This window comes from Carcharhinus amblyrhynchos, chromosome 8 (genome assembly GCF_965287045.1).
Source record: "Carcharhinus amblyrhynchos chromosome 8, sCarAmb.v2.hapA, whole genome shotgun sequence".
In the NCBI taxonomy this organism is placed as follows: Eukaryota; Metazoa; Chordata; class Chondrichthyes; order Carcharhiniformes; family Carcharhinidae; genus Carcharhinus; species Carcharhinus amblyrhynchos.
In genome coordinates, this window is record NC_137331.1 from 115060698 (window position 1) to 115083894 (window position 23197).

At 43.9% G+C, this 23197-nt stretch overlaps 1 protein-coding gene across 1 annotated transcript; it reads left to right on the forward strand.

The window, feature by feature from the left end:
- The first annotated feature begins 577 nt into the window (after positions 1–577).
- Positions 578–23197, forward strand: LOC145347090 (uncharacterized). The gene is made up of 7 exons (XM_080195003.1): positions 578–664; positions 2760–3017; positions 8748–8804; positions 15749–15802; positions 16896–17060; positions 20090–20375; positions 23069–23197. Exons 1-6 carry the CDS (start codon positions 640–642, stop codon positions 20341–20343), a joined length of 813 nt encoding a protein of 270 aa, XP_080051129.1. The 5' UTR covers positions 578–639; the 3' UTR covers positions 20344–20375; positions 23069–23197.

The window sequence follows — 23197 nt, forward strand, 5'->3', positions numbered from 1 at the left end:
TTTATTTATCAGTGTCACAAGTAGGCTTACATTAACATTGCAATGAAGTTACTATGAAAATCCCCCAGTCGCCACACTCCTGCGCCTGTTCGGGTACATGGAGGGAGAATTTAGCACGGCCAACACACTTAACCAGCATGTCTCAAGCATGGGAAGGATAGGGGAACAGGGACTGGGCATGAGCACCTGTACTAACAGCAGAGGGGTTTGAGATGAGCTCAGGTTAACAGAGTGTAGAATATGAGAGGCTGGCCAGGGGTGAGCTTGAATGGTCAAGTCTAGAGGAAAATGACGGCATTGGGAGGGGTGGGGAATATTATAGAGATGGAAATAGGCAATGGCTCTGCCTTGCAAAGAAACCTTTGAACAATCTGCTGCAAACGGGGCTGTCCAGGCAAACAAACAAGTGTTAGCTTTTTGCAATTTGATCTGAGCGATCCTTGGGGCTTCCCCTGTGACGTATCATGTGGAAGGAAATTCCTCCAGAGAGGCTGAAACTAAACTCTCGGCGCAAAGCTGCAGTCAGTTGAAAGAGAGAGAGAGCCCCAGTTCCCTTCTGGACACGCCAGCCTGAATAAAACCGGCTTCGGCAGCCAACTCAGAGGCATTTAAAACTCCCAGACATCTGACAGTGAAGCGATGGCGTGTGGACTGACACAATCCGGTAAGAACATTCATTCAACTGCTACCTGACAATAAGCCTGATTTTTTATTATTATTACTGCATTGGCACTCAATTCAGTAGACCAGCAAAACATTAGATGTTAAAAAATTGTTTGGAATTCTGTTGGAGTAAGGGAAAATGAAAGCAGGATTCATCCAATGTTGTTTTGATTGAACCAGTATTGATAAACTGGGGCCCCTTTAAGGCCCTTTTCTGGAGACTGTCTTTTTATTTTGTTTTTAGATTTACAATGAAGAATGAGATAAACTAACTGGTGTCTCCATGGCGCTTCCAGCTAGTTCTATGATCGCAGCCTGGAGACTGTAGACACTTTGTGAGTGTGTATGTGTGGAATTAAATGCTTCAGAAAGGCTCATACAGGGGAGTAACAGAGGGCAGAAATTTCACATTTATGCAAATATCAAGGGCAATTAGATACTTTTCTTCAAGTGAAAATATAAAAGTAATGTAATGTTGCTAGACTTTTTACTCATTGACTGTGTAAAGTGGCCAGCACTATTGATGCTACAGCAGTTAGACGAATGGCCATTTATTTACTATTTTCATGGAGTTACCCAGCTCCCTGTTTCCCAGTTCCTCGGTATTTTTTTTTACAATTTCATCCTCATGCTCAGATCCCTTCATGGCTTCCCCACCCCCACTGGTTAACTCTGTAACATTATCCAGCCCACACACACCCTTTGCAGCTTGCGGCGTGGTGGCACAGTGGTTAGCACTGCCGTCTCACCAGGAACCCAGGTTCGATCCCCATCTTAAGTCACTGTCTGTGCAGAGTTTGCACGCTTTCCCCGTGTCTGCGTTTCCTGCCACAGTTAGGTTTCCTGTGGGTGCTCTGGTTTCCTCCCACAATTAGGTGCTTTGGCCATGCTAAATTCTCCCTTAGCGTACCCAAACAGGCACCAGAGTGTGGCAACGCAGAGATTTTCACAGTAACTTCACTGCAGAGTTAAAGTAAGCCAATTTGTGACATTAATAAATAAATTTAAAACTTAAAACTCTGCACCTTCTAAATCTGGCCATGTGCATCCACCACTCACTTCAGTCTGGTTGGGCATCCAGACTCAAAATGTTGTTTCTATTCTGTCTCCCCAGATACTGTCAGCCTGCTGAGATTTTCCAGCACTTTCTGTTTTTGTTTCAAATTCCAGCGTCTGCGATATTTTGCCTTTAAATAACATGGGGGTTAATTAATTCAGTTGGCTAGGTGGCTGGTTTGTGATGTGGAGTGATGCTAACAGCGCAGGTTCAATTCTCATACTGACTGAAGCTATTGATGTAGGTGCCACCTTCCTAACCTTGCCCCTTGCCTGAGCTATGGTGATCCTCAGGTTAAAATTATCACCAGTCAGCCCACGCTCCCCAAAGTAAAGGGAAACAGCCAATGGAACTCTGGCAACATTTATTAAATAATAGTAAGTCGCTGTTGTTGACCCGAGTTTTTGATGTTAGAATTTTTATATGGATGTAAGTTGTGCAGCAGAATTAAGTTTAAGTATTAGCATTGCCAGTAGGCTTATATTAACCCTGCAATGACGTTACTGTGAAAATCCCCTAGTCGCCACACCCCAGCCCCTGTTCTGGTACATCTAATCAACACGTCTAAATGAAAGCAATTTCCTGCAGATGCTGGAATCTGAAACCAAAAGGAAAATGCTGGAAAATCTCAGCGGGTCTGGCAGCATTTGTATGGAGAGAAAAGAGCTAATGTTTTGATTCCAGATGACCTTTTGTCAAAGTCCTTTGGAGGAAGCTTTGACAAGGGATCACCTGGACTCAAAATGTCAGCTCTTTTCTCTCCTTACAGATGCTGCCAGACCTGCTGAGATTTTCCAACATTTTCTCTTTTGGTAACCGGCATGTCTTTCAGTCTGTGGGAGGAAACCCACGCAGACACAGAGAGAATGTGCAAACTCCACACACAGCACAAGCTGGGAATCGAACCCTGGTCCCTGGCACTGTGAGGCAGCAGCGCTAACCACTGTGACACGGTGGGATAATCTTTTAAAAGGAATAGCTCATTAGTTGCAAGAACCACTTTAAGCTGATATCTGTGCTTTCTGTTTGTGACGGATAGATTTGCGGAGACATTACTACACGCTCAGTACATCGATGTCATTGCCACTGGTCGAGCAGATCACATACTTCCTGTATAGCTCCCGCATTCTCAGCTTGTATGAACTCAATGTCATCAACTCCAAGTCTGAAATGCTGTCAAAGGCGTCTGAGCTTCTTTCGGCTGTCCTGCGGAAAGGGAAGACCGCCTGTGGCATCTTCTTCCAGGCACTTGAAATGTGTGATCCACACCTGAGTGAACAGATCATTGGGAAGCAAGGTAAACCTTGTTCTGATGGATCATTGTCCAGTGAAGTGTTAACTTTCTTTCTCCACATGTGCTTCCAGGCCGACTGAATATTTTCATCATTTTCTGTTCTTAATTTAACTTTTTGCTCGTTGCCTCTCTGGCACATTTCTCGCTAACTGAATCCTTTTGTTCACACTCTATTCCTCCACCCTTCCATCTGGGTTAGAACACAGAACATAGAAAAACTACAGCACAAACAGGCCTTCAGCCCACAAGTTGCACCAATGATATCCATACCTACTAGCTTACCTATAACCCTCAATCCTATTAAGTCCCATGTAGTCTCTTAAAAGTCTCTTAAAAGACCCTGTCAAGTTCGCCTCCACCACCACCGACGGCAGCCGATTCCATTCACCCACCACCCTCTGAGTGAAAAACTTACCCCTGACATCTCCTCTGTACCTACTCCCCAGCACCTTAAACCTGTGTCCTCTCGTAGTGACCATTTCAGCCCTGGGAAATAGCCTCTGAGAACCCACCCAATCAATACCTCTCAACATCTTATACACCTCTATCAGGTCACCTCTCATCCTTCCTCTCTCCAAGGAGAAAAGACCGAGCTCCACCTGAGTTAGGTTACCATCTGAGTATTGCTTATTTTTGTTATTTTGCCCCTTCGCTTTGAAACTCAGCCATGGCTCAATTGTTGGTGCACTGGCCTCTGAATCACAAGGTTGTGGTATCGGGTCCCCCCCCCCCAGGACCTGAGTACATGAACCCCAAGCCTGACACACCACTACAGTGCTGAGGGAACTCTGCACCTTTGGAAGTGCCATCTTTCAGATGAGATGTTAAACTAAAGCCCCAACGGCCTGTTTGGATGAGGGTATTATTGGGTGGCATGGTGGTACAGTGGTTAGCACTGCAGCCTCATAGCGCCAGGGACCTGGGTTCAATTCCAGCCTTGGGTGATTGCCTGCGTGGAGTATGCACATTCTCCCCATGTCTGTGTGGGATTGCTCCAGTTTCTGTGCTGGTTAGGTGCATTGGCCATGCTAAATTGCCCCGAAGTATTATCTAGATGATAAATGTGTGGGGTTGCAGGATGGACCTGAGTAAGATACTGTGTCGAGAGTCGATGCAGGCATGATAGGCCAAATGGCCTCCTTCTGCACTGTAGTGATTCCTTTAACTTTTATCCTTTGTTCAACAGTACACATCCAAAACATTAGCCTATCCTTTCTCTTTATTATTGCTGAGTTACCCTGCAATTCTAGAATGATTTTACCTGCTTTTATTCCAAATGTTCTTTAACGAGGAGACCACAACTGTACATATTACTCCAGCCGTAGAATGATTAAAGTCTCCCACATGATTAACATCATTTCCTTGCTTTTCTATTGTATTCCCTTCCTTATTTCCTTCAGGCCCCCAGGCTGGGTCACACTCTCCAAAACCAATGTGCGAATCTCATTGAAGAAAAGGCATATAAAGAACAAAAATGTTTACGTTAAAGTTTAGTTATTAGTGTCACAAGTAGGCTTACATTAACACTGCAATGAAGTTACTGTGAAAATCCCCTAGTCGCCACACACCGGTGCCTGTTCGGGCACACTGAGGGAGAATTTAGCACGGCCAATGCACCTAACCAGTACACCTTTCGGACGGTGGGAGGAAACCCGCAGAGACATGGGGAGAACATGCAGACTCCACACAGACAGTGACCCAAGCAGGGAATCGAACTCAAACCCCTGGTGCGGTGAGGCAGCTGTGCTGCCCATACGTGTGGAGAAGATTCATCAGGATGTTACCATGGATGAGATCTTACAGTTATGCCAAAGCGGTTAAAATTTAGGGATATTAGGCTGGGTGCTGAGAAAAGTAAGGGGGTGTGGATGGGTCAAAGCCTTCCCAGGTTGTGAAGGATTCTGACAAGCTATATAGTGCGACTACTGCCTCTGGTTGGTGAGATGGCAATGGCATCAGTGTGAGCACAAAACAATAAAAGGGAGAGTTTTGAAACATTTCTTTGCACAGAGGTTGTTAGGTTGCAGAAATTAGTCATACATTGTCGAAGCAGAGTCTATAAAAAGCAGCTAATTAGATGGTTGTTTAAGGAGGTTTTTATTCGTGGCAGGGAGTGAGCAGGAGAGCGTGGATAAATTTAGTGGCTCAGGTTTAAATACTCGATGAGCCAAACGCTGTGATATATTTGGTGTTTAGTATTCAGAATTTCTACAATGTTCTGGTCTGATCTTTGATTTGCCTACTTAATTGTTGCCACAATTCATCTATTAGCATTGATGCACTAATGAAACAGCAGCTCCAAAAATGTGTGGGTTAGATTGATTGCCCATGCTAAATTGCTCCATAGTCTCAGGGGGATTAGCAAGGTAAATATGTGGGGTTAGGGTGGGATTGATGTCAGTGCAGGCTCGATGGGTCGAATAGCCTCCTTCTGCACTGAAGGGATTCTAGGAACTGCCTCTTTAATTATTGAATAACTAAAGACCAAAGCTTTCAAAAATTGAACATTTTAACAATATCGAAATTTAAAAGCATTTGAAATTTAAACTGCACTGCTCATTAAGACTGAGCTAACAATATATCGAATGAATGGATGAAGGTGAGATGTTATGACATTCACTATGGGTGTTTGGGGTAGTGGTACACTTTCAGCCATCTAAAAAACACCACTGGTGCAGAGTATTTATATATATTGATAGAGAACCTCTCTCTCTGGTCTTGTTGCTGTCTATGGTCTCCAGGATGCTATGCCTTTTTAGTAACTTAATAACACAAGCTAACAAAATGTGTTGAGGCTGTTTATGAATAGAAGAAAAATCACCGCCAAGGGGATTAGTCTCAACTGTGCAAAGTGCTTGGGAGCTTTGAAATTCCTTCTCTACAGTGATAAGAAATGTTGAAAGCCCTTGTTTGTAAATATTTTCTGTGAAAAAGTGATTGAAGTCGCTGGCCTCAGATTGACTGCAATTCTGCTGTGATGTTGCGAATTTGTTATTCTTTATTAGCTAATGTGATTACAGAACCCCCACAGTGCACAAGGAAGCCATTTGGCACCATCAAATCTGCACCCACTCTCTGTCAGAGTATATTACCCGGACCCACAACCATGCACTATCCCATGGCTAATCCATCTAACGTTGACATTTTGGGACACTAAGGGGCAATTTAGCATGGCCAATCCACCTAAACTGCACATCTTTCGGACTGTGGGAGGAAACTGGAGCACCCAGCAGAATCCCATGCAGGCACATGCAAACTCCGCACAGAGCCCAAAGCCGGAAATGAACCCATGTCCCTGGTGCTAAGGCAATAGTGCTAATCACTGTTATTTTATCTCATAATCTTTTGAGATAACTTAAGTCCCTTTGCTGATGGAGAAGTGGTGGATAGAAAGGTAGCTGAATAGTAGCACAGAAGGAGTCTATTTGGAGCAGCACGTACATGCCAGCTCTCTGAGAGAGCCATTTATCGAATGTCACTCTCCCACCTTTTCCCAATATTCCCTGTGAATCTTTCCTTTTCCAATAATGACCCAATTTTCCTTTGAAAGCCGTGACTGAATCTGTCCCCACCACACCCTCAGGCAGTGCATTCCAGATCCTAACCACTCACTGGATAAAACAATGAAAGCAAGCACAAGCTTATTTAAAAATTGTACTTCCAAGACCCCAGATATTTGCAGCCATTAACACTGGCCGATTAAAAGCTGGAAATTATGGAATATGTCTCAGGCATACAAGAGGGGCGGCGCGGTGGTTAGCACTGCTACTTCACAATGCCAGGGACTCAATTCGATTCGGGGCTTGGATCTCCGCCTGCAGAGTCTGCATGTCCTCTCCATGTCTGCGTGGGTTTCCTCCCACAGTCCGAAGATGTGCTGGTAAGATACATTGGCCATACTAAATTCACCCTCAGTGTGCTCGAACAGGTGCTGGAGTGTGGCGAATAGGGGATTTTTGCAGTAACTTCATTGCAGTGTTAATGTAAGCCAATTGTGACACTAATAAATAAACTTAAACTTAAAGAACTGTCCTAGGATATTAACAGAGCTGGCAAAATTCATTGGCAACTAAATGTCACAGTGAATCCTCAAGAAGCCATTTAGCAGCTGTGTGCTCTGTGTTATATGATGAATGGCAGTCATTCTAATATCGTTCTATGTAATATAATATAATGAGGCATAATTTGTTGCCAGTGTAATGGCAAAGCTAATAACACAAATTGTTATTTATGTTTCAAAAGTACAACTTCAGATAAGGGGCTGATGCATGATTAAACTCAAATATAAGAACATAAGAAATAGGAGCAGGAGTAGGCCATCTAGCCCTTCGAGCCTGCCCCGCCATTCAATAAGATCATGGCTGATCTTATTCCAAAATAAATATCCAAAGCTTGTCCAATTTGTGCCACTGTGTGATTTACCACAACATTGAACCAGATTGCGCAGTGTGAAGGTGTTGTATTGGCATATTCAATATGAAATTAACTTACCACATTAATCTTATCCATTTCCATCTAAGTACCTTTTTAATGGCACAATAAGTGTCAGGGATTGCTGGTGAACCTCTCTGGCAATGGAATTAGCTATTATAACTGTCACTCTTTCAGGTTTTAATTGTTGTTGGAGATTTGAAATGTCAGTTTTTTTCACTTTTCCTTTCTGACCCTGTTTCTCCTTTTTTATCCAATCTTTCTTTCACCTTTTGTTTTTCGCACCTGACTTATTACTGAATTCACCCATTCTAATTCTCACTCCCTTCTCTGTTCTGGTTCTGTTAATTTTACAGCGCTCCAATCATTCTGACTAGTTCAGGAGTTAAACCGTTATCTTGGTCTCTTCACTCAGATGTCTGGTTTCTTTTGCTGCGATTTACCAGCTCCCATTCACAGTGACTCACCATCCAAATGAACTTACAACCTAGACATGAAAGAGCACGTCTAACTAATGACAGATGCTAATGACGGCTACAGAAACTCAGCGCAGTAAATTCACCCAGTCAGATAATTCCTTCCTTCTGCCAATATTGTGCCAATAGTTTACATGCGCTTGCAACAATGTGGGTCTGACACTGTGGGTGGAATTTTCCCCTATCTGGACATGGACCATTCAAACGTCCATTGACCTTGGGAGGGATTTTCCGGTGTTGGAGCAAGCGTGCCTGGAAAATCCTGTCCAGTGTGCTTGGTTACATCATGATGGAAGAACAGTATGTGGCTCAAAGCTAAATTTGGCTTAGTAATGCTTCAGTAATGCATCTGGAGCATTTCTACTTCCTTAAAGGTGCTATGTAAATGCAAGTTGGTAGTGGCTATGAAATTTCAATGTATAAAACTAAGATATAGGAGCAGAATTAGGCCATTTGGCCCATCAAATCTGCTCTGCCATTCAATCATGACTGATATGATTCCTATCCCCATTCTCCTGCCTTCTCCCTGTAACCCTTGATCCCTTTATTAATCAAGAACCTTAAAGACACTCCATGACCTGGCCTCCACAGTCCTCTGTAGAAATGAGTTCCACAGATTCACCACCCAAACCCAAGAAGGGACATGCAGTCAAAGCTTTTTGTCTTGCACTCTTCAGGACAGATACAAGAACACCAAATTTCAAAGGGAGCAAAAATTCGTATTGTTGCTTTTAGATATTTTAAATTGTAGGAATTGTACTTACTTGTTCTAATTATGCGAAATGTTGATACTGACTGCTGACTTTCCTCTTTTGGTTCTTAACAGTTAATTCTACTGGCCACACTCTACCAGTCCCTTCATTACTGGACTTACCTCCTACCAGTAAGTACTTATCAATGTCTCAATTGTCCTTAACCAGTTTAAATAGTTTGCAGTAAAGCCCAATGGGAAGATCAAATGCTTAAACCAGTTTCCAGGATGAAATGTCAGCATAGAATATCAGACAGAAAAACAAAAGGTCCTTCAGTGCCTCATAAGAGAAAGACAAATTGAAGCTTCAAGTAGGCATTTTCATTGGAACTTTAATCCAATAAAAATAATTCTGAAAAAACAGAAAAAAAGGCTGAATTTTAACGCAGGAGGGTTGGGGGTCAGGATAGATGTTAACATTTTTTAAACATCTGAAACCGGACCCCCAATCCACCCCCAACACCTGCTTCAGGGTTTTAAGCTGGGAAAGAGAATCGACAGCTGTTAGCTCACAAAAGATTCATAGACTCATAGAATCCCTGCAGTGCAGGAGGCCACTCAGCCCATCATGTCTGTACCAACAACATCCCACTCAGGCTCCATCCTCATAACCCCACATGCTTACCCCATTAATTCCTCTAACCTATGCAACCTGGGACACTAAGGGGCAATTTATCATGGCCAACACACCTAACCCCCACATCTTTGGACTGTGGGAGGAAACCGGAGCAGCCATAGGAAACCCGTGCAGACACAGTGAGGATGTGCAAACTCCACACAGACAGTGACCCAAGCCCAGAATCGAACCCGGGTCTCTGGAGCTGTGAGGCAGCAGTGCTAACCACCGTGTCCAATAGTCAATGGGGAAACCCAACGGCAGAACAAAGACAAGGAGGTACGTTCTTTTACAGCACTGCTTGTGGGCCAGGAAGAGAATGAGTGCTTGCCGTCACCCACTCCCCCATTCCCAGTTTACCCCACCATTTCTTCATTTGAGTTCCTCCACTTACATGACCCCAGGAGCAGGAATTGGACTGATCCGCTGGGAACCAGGATCAAACTCCCAGGATCAGTTCGAAGGTCAGAGTTCCCCATGAGGGAAGGCACGATGGTTAGAACTGCTGCGTCACAGCGCCAGGGACCCAGGTTCAATGTCACTGTCTGTGTGACATTTGCACATTCTCCCCATGTCCGTGTGGGTTTCTTCTGGGTGCTCTGGTTTCCTCCCACTATCCAAAGAGTTTAAAGTTTATTTATTAGTGTCACAAGTAGGCTTACATTGACACTGCAATGAAGTTACTTTGAAAATCCCCTAGTCGCCACACTCTGATGCCTGTCTGGGTACACTGAGGGAGGATTTAACACGGCCAATGTACCTAACCAGCGTGTCTTTCAGACTGTGGGAGGAAACCGGAGCACCCGGAGGAAAGATGTGCAGGTTAGGTTGATTGGCAATGCTAGATTGACCCTAGTGTTAGGGGATTAGCAAGGTAAATGTGTTGGGTTACGGGAAGAGGGCCTGGTTGGGATTGTGGTCGGTACAGGCTCGATGAGCCGAATGGTCTCCTTCTGTGCTGTAGGGGTTCTGTGATTGGAGCCCTTCTCTTCACTATGATCATGGATCAGACCTACCTGTTCCCGTGACCTATCCCAAGTTCTCCTTGCCCAACTGGAAGCCAAGCCTGTTAATCACGCTTATTTCTGAGGGGTAACCTGTTGACGACAGAAGGTGAACGCTGTGGTATGAGGGGATGTATGGACTTCTGGGTTTCCCAGCTGATACTCTGCTGGGAATCTCTGTAAGGTTTAGGGTTTTGAGATACAATTTTTAAAAAAGCTCTATAAGATCCAAATTTTTATTTTCTAATACAAGGGTCCTCAGTTGTACTAGACCTACAAGATATGCACAACCAGTACTTATCAAGTAGTATTTATTAAGCAAGATTTTACATATACTTAACAAGAAGCAGTGAAGACAACATAGATGTTTCTCATCTCTCAAGGAACTCTTGCTGTTGTCAGTGGAGATTTCTCTCAGTCTTTGAAGTGATGTTTGACCTTTGAACTCTGTCCGCAACAGTCACCGCCCAGAGCCATGGTAACACTGTGCCAACAGGGATTACAATTTCTCAGCTTTTATCCCTCAATCTCCCATTCTTCCTTCATTTTTCACTCCTCCTATCAGCTATGGGATGCCAATCATCCCCTCCCCCAACTTTGTAACCCCTGTTTTATGGTTTGGGGAGGGGGAGTTTTCCTGTCCTGTCTGCCATGGGAATTGTAGCGAGGGGCACACCATGGAACGGTCCAATGATCTTGGGTGGGATTTTCCGATTTTGGGGCGGTGCGTGAGCTGAAAATCCCACCCAAAAGTTTGCATTCCATCACTAAGAAATGCACATTTCATTCCGGATATAGAGAAGCCATAAATAGAATCACATTCTCTTATCAACATATCTTAACCCAAGCCCCAAACTAAAGGTGTTAAAATCAATGGTGAGACTAATTCCTAATCATTATATTAGAGACTAAAGGTTTCCTCTCTGGGTCAATAAATTAAGTAAAAAGTCTCATGACGCCAGGTTAGAGTCCAACCAGTTTATTTGATAGTAAACCCACAAGCTTTCGGAAACGGTGTTCCTTCGCCAGGTGTGTGGAAGGTTCTGGTCAGAGAAGGGCATATAAAGTCACACACAGTTTACAGAATACTGATTAGAATGCAAGTCTTTACAGCTAACCTGCTATTCAAGTCTTAAAGATGCAGACAATGTGAGTGGAGAGAGCATTAGGCATAGGTTAAAGAGATGTGTATTGTCTCCAGACAGGACAGTAAGTGAGATGTTGCAATTTCAGGCAAGTCATGGGGGTTACAGATAACGTGACATGAATCCAAGATCCCGGTTGAAGCTGCCCTCATGTGAACCTGATGTTGTGAGACTTCTTACTGTGTTTACCCCAGTCCAACGCCGGCATCTCCACATCATCAATAGATTAACACATTGCATGTTTTGATAAGCATTGTGTCGGGTTTACTAGGCTGATACCGGAGTTGAGGGGATTGAGCTATGAGGAGAGGCTGAATAAACTAGGCTTGTACTTGTTAGAGTTTAGAAGAATGAGGGGAGATCTCATTGAGACGTATAAGATGATGAATGGGATGGATAGGATAGAGGTGGAGAGACTCTTCCCGCTCATAAAAGACAGTAGGACTAGGGGGCACAGCCTCAAGATAAAGGGGAGGCGGTTTAGAACGGAGTTGAGGAGGAACTTCTTCACTCAAAGGGTGGTGAATCTCTGGAATTCTCTGCCCGTTGAAGTGGTGGAGGCTGCCTCGCTAAATATTTTTAAGAAGCGGGTTGATGGGTTCTTGATAAGAGAGGGGATTAAGGGTTATGGGGAGAGGGCGGGAAAGTGGAACTGAGCCACGACAGATCAGCCATGATCTTATTGAATGGCGGGGCAGGCTCGAAGGGCTAGATGGCCTACTCCTGCTCCTATTTCTTATGTTCTTATGTTCTTATGTTCTTAATTCAGGTTGCTTTTAGCCGTTTCTTCAAACAGATTTTTAAAAATACATAATTATCCTTTGGCCATTAGGACTTCAACTCAAGACTCAAAAGAAGCTTTGTCATAAAACAACTTTATTTTGTCACAAACCATTGCATTCCTGTTCCCAAATACCTTAACTGTTATCTGTCCAACAAAACTGAACCATTTAATTGAAAACTGTGGTTACAGAATAAAATCCATAGATATTACAGATTCTGAACTTTAGTCAAAGTGTCAACATTTGACACTCCTGTTATATTTCCATAATATAAGTAATCATGCTTAGTTTCTTAAAACAGTCAAAACGATTTTAAATATTTTATCAATCTGTAGTTTCCTTTTGTCCAGAAGGTATTGTAAGAATAAGAGCAAAGTTTCACAACTTCCTACACAATTATAACTAATATTGTCTTATTAATTGCATTAAAAACCTTAGTGTTGAGAGAAACAGGTAATGTCTTTGAGCACCTATATGATCTGATTTGATTTATTATTGTCACATGGAAGTTTATTTATTAGTGTCATAAGTAGGCTTACATTAACACTGCAATGAAGTTACTATGAAAATCTGCTAGTTGCCACACTCCGCTGCCTATTTGGGTACACTGAGGGAGAATTTAGCATGGCCAATGCACCAAACCAGCACGTCATTTGGAGTGTGGGAGGAAACCGGAGCACCCGGAGGAAACCCACACAGACACAGACAGAACGTGCAATCTCCACACAAACAGTGACCTTAGCCAGGAATTGAACTCAGGTTCCAGTGCTGTGAGGCAACAGTGCAAACCGTTGTGCCGTCGTGCCACCCATGTATTGCCTTAAGTGTTGTTTCTTGTGTGCTATACAGAGAAAGCATACTGTTTATAGAGTAGGGGAGAAGAAAAGAAGAGGGTGCAGAATATAGTTTTACTGTCATAGTGCGGGTGTAGAGATAGATAAGCTTAGTTATACAGCATATCCATTCAAAAGTTTGGTGACAGCAAGGCATATGCTGTTCTCGAGTCGGTACGTTACCTCAGACTTTTGTATCTTTTTCCTGATGGAAGAAGGTGGAAGAGAGTCTGCCCAGGGTGCTTGAAGTCCTTAATTATGCTGGCTGCTTTTCCGAGGCAGCGGGAAGTGTAGATGGAGTCAATGGATAGATTTACATGATGGACTGGGATAGAAAGTCTAGTTATCTCAGTTGGCTAGGCAACTAGCATATGAATAAAAATGTTTTATAACATTTACAGTTGGTACCAACAGCACAAGGTTTGATTGTGGCTCCAGTTGAAGTAGATTAGTGGCCTCCTTATACACAACCACAAGCTTTCAGAGCGCTGCTCCTTCCTCGGGTGAGCGCTCCGAAAGCTTGTGATTCCAAATAAACCTGTTGGACTTTAACCTGGTGCTGTGAGACCTCTTACTGTGCCCACCCCATTCCAGTATTGGCCTCTCCATATTATTACAAAATCAAGGCACTTTGCTGTGGTCCAATGAATAATTGGCAAGAGTCTGCTTCAGGCGGAGAACTGTACTGCAAGAGTATTGGAGATAGATGGGACTGGGTCATGTGGAGGAGAACTGAGAGACTGAACAAGTCAAAAAACTCTTTTGATAAAGTGAAACTCTGTGTCGTGGTTTCAATTTCGGCTTGGACCCTATTAACAATAGTGAACAGCAGCACTCACTGCAGCAAGTATGGATATACAATTAAGACCACCATTAAATTGTTACTACAAAATTGAATTCAAGATTTTTTTTGTAATTCTGTTACAAACATGTAAAATATTGAAAAAATATAAATGATTTATGCAATTAAGTAAGAACATAAGAACTAGGAGCAGGAGTAGGCCATCTGGCCCTTCGAGCCTGCTCCGCCATTCAATAAGATCATGGCTGATCTTTTCATGGACTCAGCTCCACTTACCCACCCGCTTACCATAATCCTTAATTCCTTTACTGTTCAAAAATTTATCAGTCCTTGCCTTAAAAACATTCAATGAGGTAGCCTCAACTGCTTCACTGGGCAGGAAATTCCACAGATTCACAATCCTTTGTGTGAAGAAGTTCCTCCTCAACTCAGTCCTAAATCTGCTTCCCCTTTATTTTGACGCCATGTCTCTTCGTTCTGTTTTCACCACCTATGGAAACAATTTCTCTGCTTCTATTTTATCTACTCCCTTCATTATTTTATATGTTTCTATAAGATCCACCCACATTTTTCTAATTAATTATCAAAAGGGTCTTAAATTGAAAAATGAATTTAAGAAATCCTGAAAGAAATGAAAATTTGACTGTTGCCAGCACATCATTATTAAACATGCTGAAATCAGTTATATATACATTTTATATTGGGCTTTTCATGACTAGCAGACATCTTAAATAGCCAATGAAACAATTTTGAAACGCAGTGACTGTAGTGGTGTAGGAAATTTGGCAGCAAATTTGTGCCCAGCAGAGTCCTACAAACAGCACACTGATAGTGATCAAATAATTTTTTTATATGTTGGTTGAGGGATAAATATCAGTCAGGATTTTTTTGTTTTAAATAGTGCCACAGAGTCTTTTACATCCACCCACTAGGACCGCGCACTGGCTCAGGTTAATGCCTCATTGGAAACACAGAAGTTCTGACGGTGACCATTTTCTTGGTACTGAATTTGGAATCTCAGTACATGCTCAAATCCCTGAGGGGGGGGCTCTTGAACCTACAAACCCCGTGACAGCCACCCACAGTCAACTAGCCAACCAACCATTCAGTACCCTTTCCTCCCATACTCTAAATAGTTGTGTGTCTGAAATTTGGCATTCTTGCATTTGTTCTGATGAGTGCAAGATGAAAAATTTTGGCAACATGTCTTTCAGCAATATGAATATACATTGATACATGTGATGAATCTGTAGATTGGTACACTTCATTACACGCCATTGCGTTTGTGCGTGAATTTAATGTAACAATGTCTCTAGGCACTTCACAAATGGAGTCAGTCAGAGAAATAGACATTGAGTTTTGATGGGACGTTGAGTTAAGGAAAGGTAACTGAACAGAATTTCTAACAATGGGTTTTGGGAAGGCAGGATGGAGAAGTAGAGGTGGAAAGGCCGAGAGTAGGTCAGCTCAATGTAAAACTAAAATGTAAGCCAACTCGTGACACTAATAGGGGCAGCATGGTGGCACTGTGCCAGGGGCCCGGGTTCGATTCCTGGCTTGGGTCCCTGTCTGTGCGGAGTCTGCACATTCTCCCCATGTCTGCATGGATTTCCTCTGGGTGCTCTGGTTTCTTCCCACAGTTCGAAAGACATACTTGTTAGGGGCACTGGCCATGCTAAATTCTCCCTCAGTGTACCCAAACAGGCACCAGAGTGTGGCAACTAGGGGACTTTCAGTAACATCATTGCTGTGTTAAGGTAAACCTACTTGTGCCATTAATAAATAAACTTTAAAATTTTTAATAAATTAAAAATTAAATTAAAAATAACAAATGCTGGCTGAAAGAACAAAGAGAGTATAAAAGAGTATAATTTGTCATATTTCTTTTCTACAGCAAGACCTCAGATTTCAAAACTGCAAAGTACTGTAGTAGCATCATCGTCTCAAAGTAAGTTGTTAATTTATTTAAATATTTTTAGAGTAATCATTGCTCTGTGGATATCACAGTCCAGATCATAGAATCCCTACAGTGCAGAAGGAGGCCATTTGGCCCATCGAGTCTGCACTGACCACAATCCTATTCAGGCTCTCTCCCCATAATGCCATATATTTACCCTACCTATTCCCCCTGACACTAAGGGGCAATTTAGCATGGCCAATCCACCTAACCTGCACATCATTGGACTGTGGGAGGAACCCGGAGGAAACCCACGCAGACACGGAGAGAATGTTGTTACTGTCCAGATGTCACAAGTGTAAAACAGCAAAGAGTCAAACCTCAACAATCTGGTTTCCAGAATCTATTTATTACTTCACCACAGGGGAGCATTGAAGTAGTAATAATTCAGAGTAACAGCTAAACGTAACATTTCATATTATTGCTGGAAATCAGCTGGAGTGTGTGTGAAAGATCTGATTGAAGTCCCTTAAACCTTCAGGAATCACACCTCGCCATATTTCAGTATCTCTTAAAAGCTGGAAGCGGGTTTGGCAGAAGGACCTGATCTCTGATAGGTGCCTGCTCAGAGTGCAATGTTAAAATCAGATCTTGTGGAGAGGGAGCAGGAACTCTGAGCCCCAGTGAGGATTTTCTGGGGGGTAAAGGAATGAAGGTGATGGCGAGAGGGAGTGTAATGACTTCAATCAGGCCTTTCAGGTTGGCCTATTGGAATATGAACTCCTGGATTAAGGGGTCAATTGACTAACCAATCAGGGAGTTTTTTCCTTGTACTTAGTGTAGTTTGCCAATTAAAAAGTAGAAAAGGATTTCCTATGCGGCTAGAAAAGGTTGTGTCATTCGGGAATATTGAAGCTAAATTTCCATAAGGATCTCCTGTTCATCTTCAGTTACGTTGACAGAAAAACAACAAACAGTATAGATGTCCAGGATGTGTAAAGTTACTGCACTATTCACAGCGCCACACCTTAATCTCTCTATTTTCCTCCAAAGTTAATCTGGATAGTTCCTTCAAAATGACACAAGACCTGTGGTAAAATGTGAGCAGTCAGCTGAGTTTTGAAGTTCTATTTTTTCCCCCTAGCAGGACACTCCTGCTCTCCAGTAATCTGCAAGATCTGTATCTGCAACTCCAACCTAAACAACTGCATCTTTGGTTCGAACAACAATGTGTCCATTATGAGCACGATGCCATTGTCTGATTCAGGTACCTTTGTGGAGTCAACGTGCAGTACAACCCCAGGACATGGTACGTGTAATCACTGCTTCCCTGAATGTTGCTTTCTCTATTACTTCCATCTGAGATGAAAATAATCAGATTGAAGCAAAATATTATCAAGGTCTAAATGAAAACAGAAAAAGCTGGAAAGACTCAGCAGGTTCGTACATCTGTGGGGGGAGAAACAAGTTAAAGTTTCAAGTCCCTGTGACTCTTAGAACCCTACAGTGCAGAAGGAGATCATTCGGCCCATCAAGTCTGCACCAACCACAATCCTACCCAGACCCTATCCCCCATGCATTTATCCTAGCTAGTCATCCTGACACTAAGGGGCAATTTAGCATGGCCAATGCACCTAACCTGCACATCTTTAGACTGTGGGAGGAAACCCGAGCACCTGGAGGAAACCCACACAGACACAGGGAGAACATGCAAACTCCTCATAGACAGTGACCCAAGCTGGGAATCGAACCTGGGTCCCTGGTGCTGTGAGGCAGCAGTGCTAACCACCGTGCCACCCTTCTTCTTCAGAGTTAAAGAGAGGTGGAAACATGATCTGTATGAAAAATTCAGGTGGAACAAAAGGGAAGGTCAGGGATGTGTTTGAGGTAAGGGGAGATTAATTACCTTAGATGTCATGAAACAAAGGGTGGTAGTAGGAAAGAGGCATAGGAGGATCCAGAGTAGGTGTTGAAGGGGTGGATGGCACAGTGGCACAGTGGTTAGCACTGCTACCTCACAATGCCAGGGACCAGGGTTCGATTCCTGGCCTGGGTCACTGACTGTGTGGAGTTAGCACATTCTCCTTGTGTCCATGTGGGTTTCCTCCGGGTGCTTCTGTTTACTCCCACAGTTCCAAAGTTATGCGGGTTTGGCCACACTAAATTATTCCTTAGTGTCCCAAAATGTGCAGGTTAAAGATCTGGGCTCGATTGTGGCCTCAGGTGACTGTGTGAAATTTGCATGTTCTTCCTGTGTTTGCTTGGGTGTCCTCCAGGTGCTCAGATTTCCTCTCTCACTCCTTAGATATGTGTGTTAGATTGATTGGCCATGCTAAATTGTCCCTTAGTGTCTGGGGATGAGCAGGGTAAATACATGGGGTTACAGGGATAGGGGCTGGGTGGGATTGTCGTTGATGCAGGTTCGATGAGCCTCCCTCTGCAGTGTAGGGATTGTAATAAAGATCCACTCCAACTGAAAGACAAATACATGAAAACAAGATGCAAATTGGTGCTGGGTAGAAAAAAAAGTCAAACAGGAGGAGGACAGAGGTCAGGGTTCTGCAGTTGTTGAACTGAAAGCTGTGCCCAGAAGGCCATGAAGAGGCTAATGGGAAGATGAGGTGCTGTCCCTCCAGCTCACTTTGGGCTTCATTGGAGTGTGGTCATGAGCAGAAATGTGAGCATGAGAGCAAGGTGGTGGGTTGAAATGGAAAGGGACGGGAAGCTCATTGCCTGAAAATGTTCCGCAAAGCAGTTTGGGTTTCCTCAATGTTGAGGAGATGGCATTGTGGGACTAAACTGAAAGTACAAGTGAATTACTTTATTGATCCACGGCTATATTTCAGAGCCAGACAAGATCCGTACACCTTTCACACTGACACCATGGTAAAGTCAGAGACACTCCACTTAGTCAACAATCCGGACTGGCAGCCACTCAGTTGAGAATAATATAAAATGAATCAATAGCAGCAAACTAGCCTGAGGTGTTTCCTTATGATGTTTCATTTAGACAACACCAGCTTGACAGGGTCTCCATAGGCAACATTATCCAAAGAGCATTATTTTATCACTCAACACTAACTATACTCAGCACAAAAGGTTGAGTATAAAATGGGATTCTCCGGTCTCCCAGCTGTGTGTTTCTTGGCAGCGGGAAGCAGCGTGCCGATTGCCACCAGGGTTCTCTGGTCCCGCTGCTTTCAATGGGACAATGAGACAGAGAGGCCACAGCTGGAGTACTGTCTGCAGTTCTGGTCGCCACGTTGTAAGAAGGACATGAACACACTGGAAGGGGGTTACAGAGGAGATTCACCAGGATGCTGCCTGGGATGGAACATTTAAGTTATGGAGAGAGAGGTTGGATAGGCTTGGGTTGTGTTCATTGGTGTGGAGATGCCGGTGTTGGACTGGGGTAAAACACAAAGAAATCCCACAACACCAGTTTAAAGTCCAAACGGGTTTATTGGTAGCAAAAGCCTCAAGCTTTCGGGACAGCCTGTCCCCTCATCTGTCCCAAAAGCTTGAGGCTTTTGCTACAAATAAATCTGTTTGGGCCCCCAGCCACCTGACGAAGGGACAGGCTGCCCCGAAAGCTTGAGGCTTTTGCTACAAATAAATCTGTTTGGACTTTAAACTGGTGTTGTGGGATTTCTTTGTATCCATTGGAGCAGAGAAGACTGAGGGGAGACCTGATTGAGGTGTTCAAGATTATGAGGGACATGGACAGGGTGGATAGGGAGCAGCTGTTCCCCTTCGTTGAAGGGTCAGTTATGAGGGGACACAAGTTAAAAGTGAGGCTGGAGGTTTAGGGGGGATTTGAGGAAAAACATTTTTATCCAGAGAGTGGTGACACTCTGGAATGCGCTGCCTGGGGGGGTGGTGGAAGTGGGATACCTCACATCCTTTAAAAAGTACCTGGATGAGTACTTGGCACGCCATAACATTCAAGGCTTTGGACCAAGTGCTGGCAAGTGGGATTAGGTGGGCAGGTCAGGGTCGTTCATGCATCAGTGCAGACTCGATGGGCCAAAGGGCCTCTTCTGCACTGGAGTATTCTGAGACTTCCCACTGAAGCAGTCCCACCACTGGGAAACCCACGGGCGGGAATATGAGGGAACCAGAGAATCCCGCCAGCCTGAACAGCCGGGGAATTCTGGTTCTAATTACTGGGTAGGTTAACGGGGGGGGAATCATTTCTTCTGGCATGGGGTAACTGAATGTGTTCATGTAAAATTACCGTGTTATCTCAGCATTGTTTAATGAGCAGGATAATAACAGTAAAAGCAATGCAGGAAAGTACATTCCAATCCTTGATCTTGGTTCAATCCCCTGATTTAGGAGAAGATCTGGGTTTGAAATCTCGCACGAGTGACAGTTCGAGTGAAATGAGCACAAATAACACGGAAACCGACATCAAAATCATCAGCTCCAAGGTACAAAACATGACTATCGGAAACAGAAACACGTTCACAGTTGTTGAAGAGTCCAACGATGAAGATGATAATGAGGAGAAAGAGCTGGAAGAAGAGGATGAGGAAAATGAATGCGAGGGGAACCAAGACACAGAACAGTCAATAAGTGAAAGAGGGTAGCCAAAAGTGACGCGTCAAATCAAACACAGTGGGTAAGTGGTTGTAAAATGTGTGTATGGGTTACATTTCCCAGGATGCCGTGGGTCCTCCTCACCTCCCCTCCCCCGCTGTTAATAACTGGAGGCAGGATTTCCATCCCTCAGGGGCAAGAATGACCAGAGACTGGGAGCTATCCAGCCCTCGCAGTGCCACTTTGTGCAGTGGTCACTGCTGGTACTGCACGCAAGACTTAACTGGTCTAACTGGCAGGCTCCAGTGGAATGGGAGGGTTCAAAAGGCCATTGGGGGTGTAGGAAAACCTGGGGGTGTAATATCTCGGGAGGGCTTGCCAATAGAAGGGTCCCATTAAGGAAAGACGAGCCTGCCAACCACCAGCCCAAGTAAGAAACCTGTCACACTGGTGGTGGCGTGGGCATCTCCTCAAGGGCCCCACTCAATTGTCCCGCTGGTTGGCCAGTGCTAAAATTGTAATGGAGACGGGGGCCAGTGGGTAGGTTGAGGGTAATCCACCCACTATATTTTATATTCCCACTGCCCTCAAACCTGGTATGGGTGGCACGGTAGCATAGTGGTTAGCACTGCTGCTTCACAGCTTCAGGGACCTGGGTTCAATTCCCAGCTCGGGTCACTGTCTGTGTGGAGTTTGCACATTCTCCTCGTGTCTGTGTGGGTTTCCTCCGGGTACTCTGGTTTCCTCCCACAGTCCAAAGATGTGTGGGTTAGGTTGATTGGCTATGCTAAGAAATTGCCCCTTAGTGTCCAGGGATGCGTAGGTTAGAGGGATTAGTGGGTATAATATGTAGGGATATGGGGTTAGGGCTTGGGTGGGATTGTGTTCGGTGCAGACTTGATGGGCCGAAGGGCCTCTTTCTGCACTGTAGGATTCTATGGTTGCACAGTCAGAATCCACTCCCAATGGCTGTTTCTAAGTTATCAAGTGAAAGGAATAAATCTCTGAAGATGAACATGAAAGAAATGATGTGACTTTTACTTCAAGTGTGACTAATTATATTATTAATGGTTCAGAAAGTGGCAATGTCAAAATCATGAGTGATCTGGATAGAGTAGATAGTCAAAAACTGTTCCCATTGGTGCAAGGATGAGGATCCAGAGGACACCACTTTAAGATAGCTGTCAGAAGATGCAATGGCGACCCAGTGGGGGCGGTTAGAATCTGGAAGGGTGAAGCTGTGATAGACAATCATATCGGGCTAATCTGAGATTAATAACTGCTTGTGAGCATCATTAACAGCTAAAGGAACTGTAAAAGGGCTACAATGTGTCCACTTTAAACATCGTCCCTCACTGCTGTTTGGCTTCTGGAGTCAGAGAGAGCGGGGGAAGTGTACTGCTATATATTTTCATGGTTACATAGTATTTAGAGGGCACATTTTGTAGATATGTACAACATAGAGTGAGTACAGTGAAGGTTTACCAGGCTGATTCCTGGGGTGGCAGCTCTGTCATATGAAGAGAAACTAAGTCAGTTAGGATTATATTCACTGGAGTTCAGAAGAGTGAGAGGGGATCCCATAGAAACTTATACAATTCTAACAGGGTTAGACGGAGTAGATTCAGAAAGAAATGTTCCCAGTGGTGGGGGAGTCCAGCACTAGGGGTCATAGTTTAAGGATAAGGGGTAAACCTTTTGGGACTGAGGTGAGGAGAAATTTCTTCACCCAGAGGGTGGTAAGTGTATAGAATTCACTACCACCGCGTGTAGTTGAGGTCAAAACTTTGTCTGATTTTAAGAAGAAATTAGATATTGCTGTTGGGGTTAAAGGGGTTGAGGGATTGGGAGGAAGGGGGAATCAGGATATTGAACTCGATGATCAGCCATGACCAAAATGAATGGCAGAGCAGGCTCAAAGGGCCAAATGGCCTTCTGCTTGTAGTTTTTGTTTCTGTATATACACATTGATCAGAATCTGGTGAGTGCAGCTCCAACAAGTGGGATGGGGACAGAAAATACAGAAGATTCTGTTCTGTCCAGCACTGCCGTCTCATTGTACTTCCAGCATTCTCTGTTAGAAGTGATAAGGGTGTGATTTAAATGCACCCAAATAGGGTTAAGTGTATTCGAAGGGAAGACAAAGCTCAGGAAGGTATCCATTGTATTTCCCATTATTTATGCCCCCAGGTATCTTCATTCCCTGCGTCCTGTATTTCTGTGGCATGTGGAGGGTAGGAGGAAAATTTATGTTGCCTGGTTGGTTATGGGGAGAGGTTGAATAAACTAGGATTGTTTTCACTGCAAAGATATAGACTGAGACCTCTGCTAGAGATCTACAGGATTATGAGAGGCATAGACAGGGTGGATAGTCAGAGGATTTTCCCCAGGGTGTAAGTGTCAATGACAATGTGGTACGGGTTCAAAGTGAGAGGGGGAAGGTTTAAGGAACATGTGCAGGGGAGGTTTTTCCTCACAGAGAGTAGTGGGTGCCTGGAACACGCTGCCAGAGGAGGTGGTGGAAGCAGGCACATTAGCAACATTTAAGAGGCATCTGGATGTGTACATGAATAGGGGGAGAATAGAGGGATACAGACCAAGGGCAAAAAGTCTTTTTTTCGTTTAAAGGCATCATGATTGGCACAGGGTTGGAGGGCCAAAGGGCCTGTTCCAATGCTCTGCTTTGTTCTTATATCTATAAAAACACAGCGATCTGTTTTGCAGTGTGAATTCATGTGATTTATCGCAGATACTTAGAGTTTCTTTTCTTTTCAGCAAGAAATTCTGTAACTTCTTGAAGGCAGTGGCACATCACAAGCAGCATGGCCAAGAGGACGCCAACACTTGCCCATCTTTAGTGACAGCAAACCCAGCTGAACCATCTTTAAATACCAACCAAACCTG

What these genes read in the sequence shown, in the direction of transcription:
- LOC145347090 (XM_080195003.1), top strand. Translation starts at nt 640, where the DNA reads ATGGCGTGTGGACTGACACAATCCG. An exon ending in ACAGATCATTGGGAAGCAAG is followed by an intron (nt 3,018 to 8,747) that starts GTAAACCTTGTT and finishes GGTTCTTAACAG; the next exon opens with TTAATTCTACTGGCCACACT. An exon ending in ACTGGACTTACCTCCTACCA is followed by an intron (nt 8,805 to 15,748) that starts GTAAGTACTTAT and finishes TCTTTTCTACAG; the next exon opens with CAAGACCTCAGATTTCAAAA.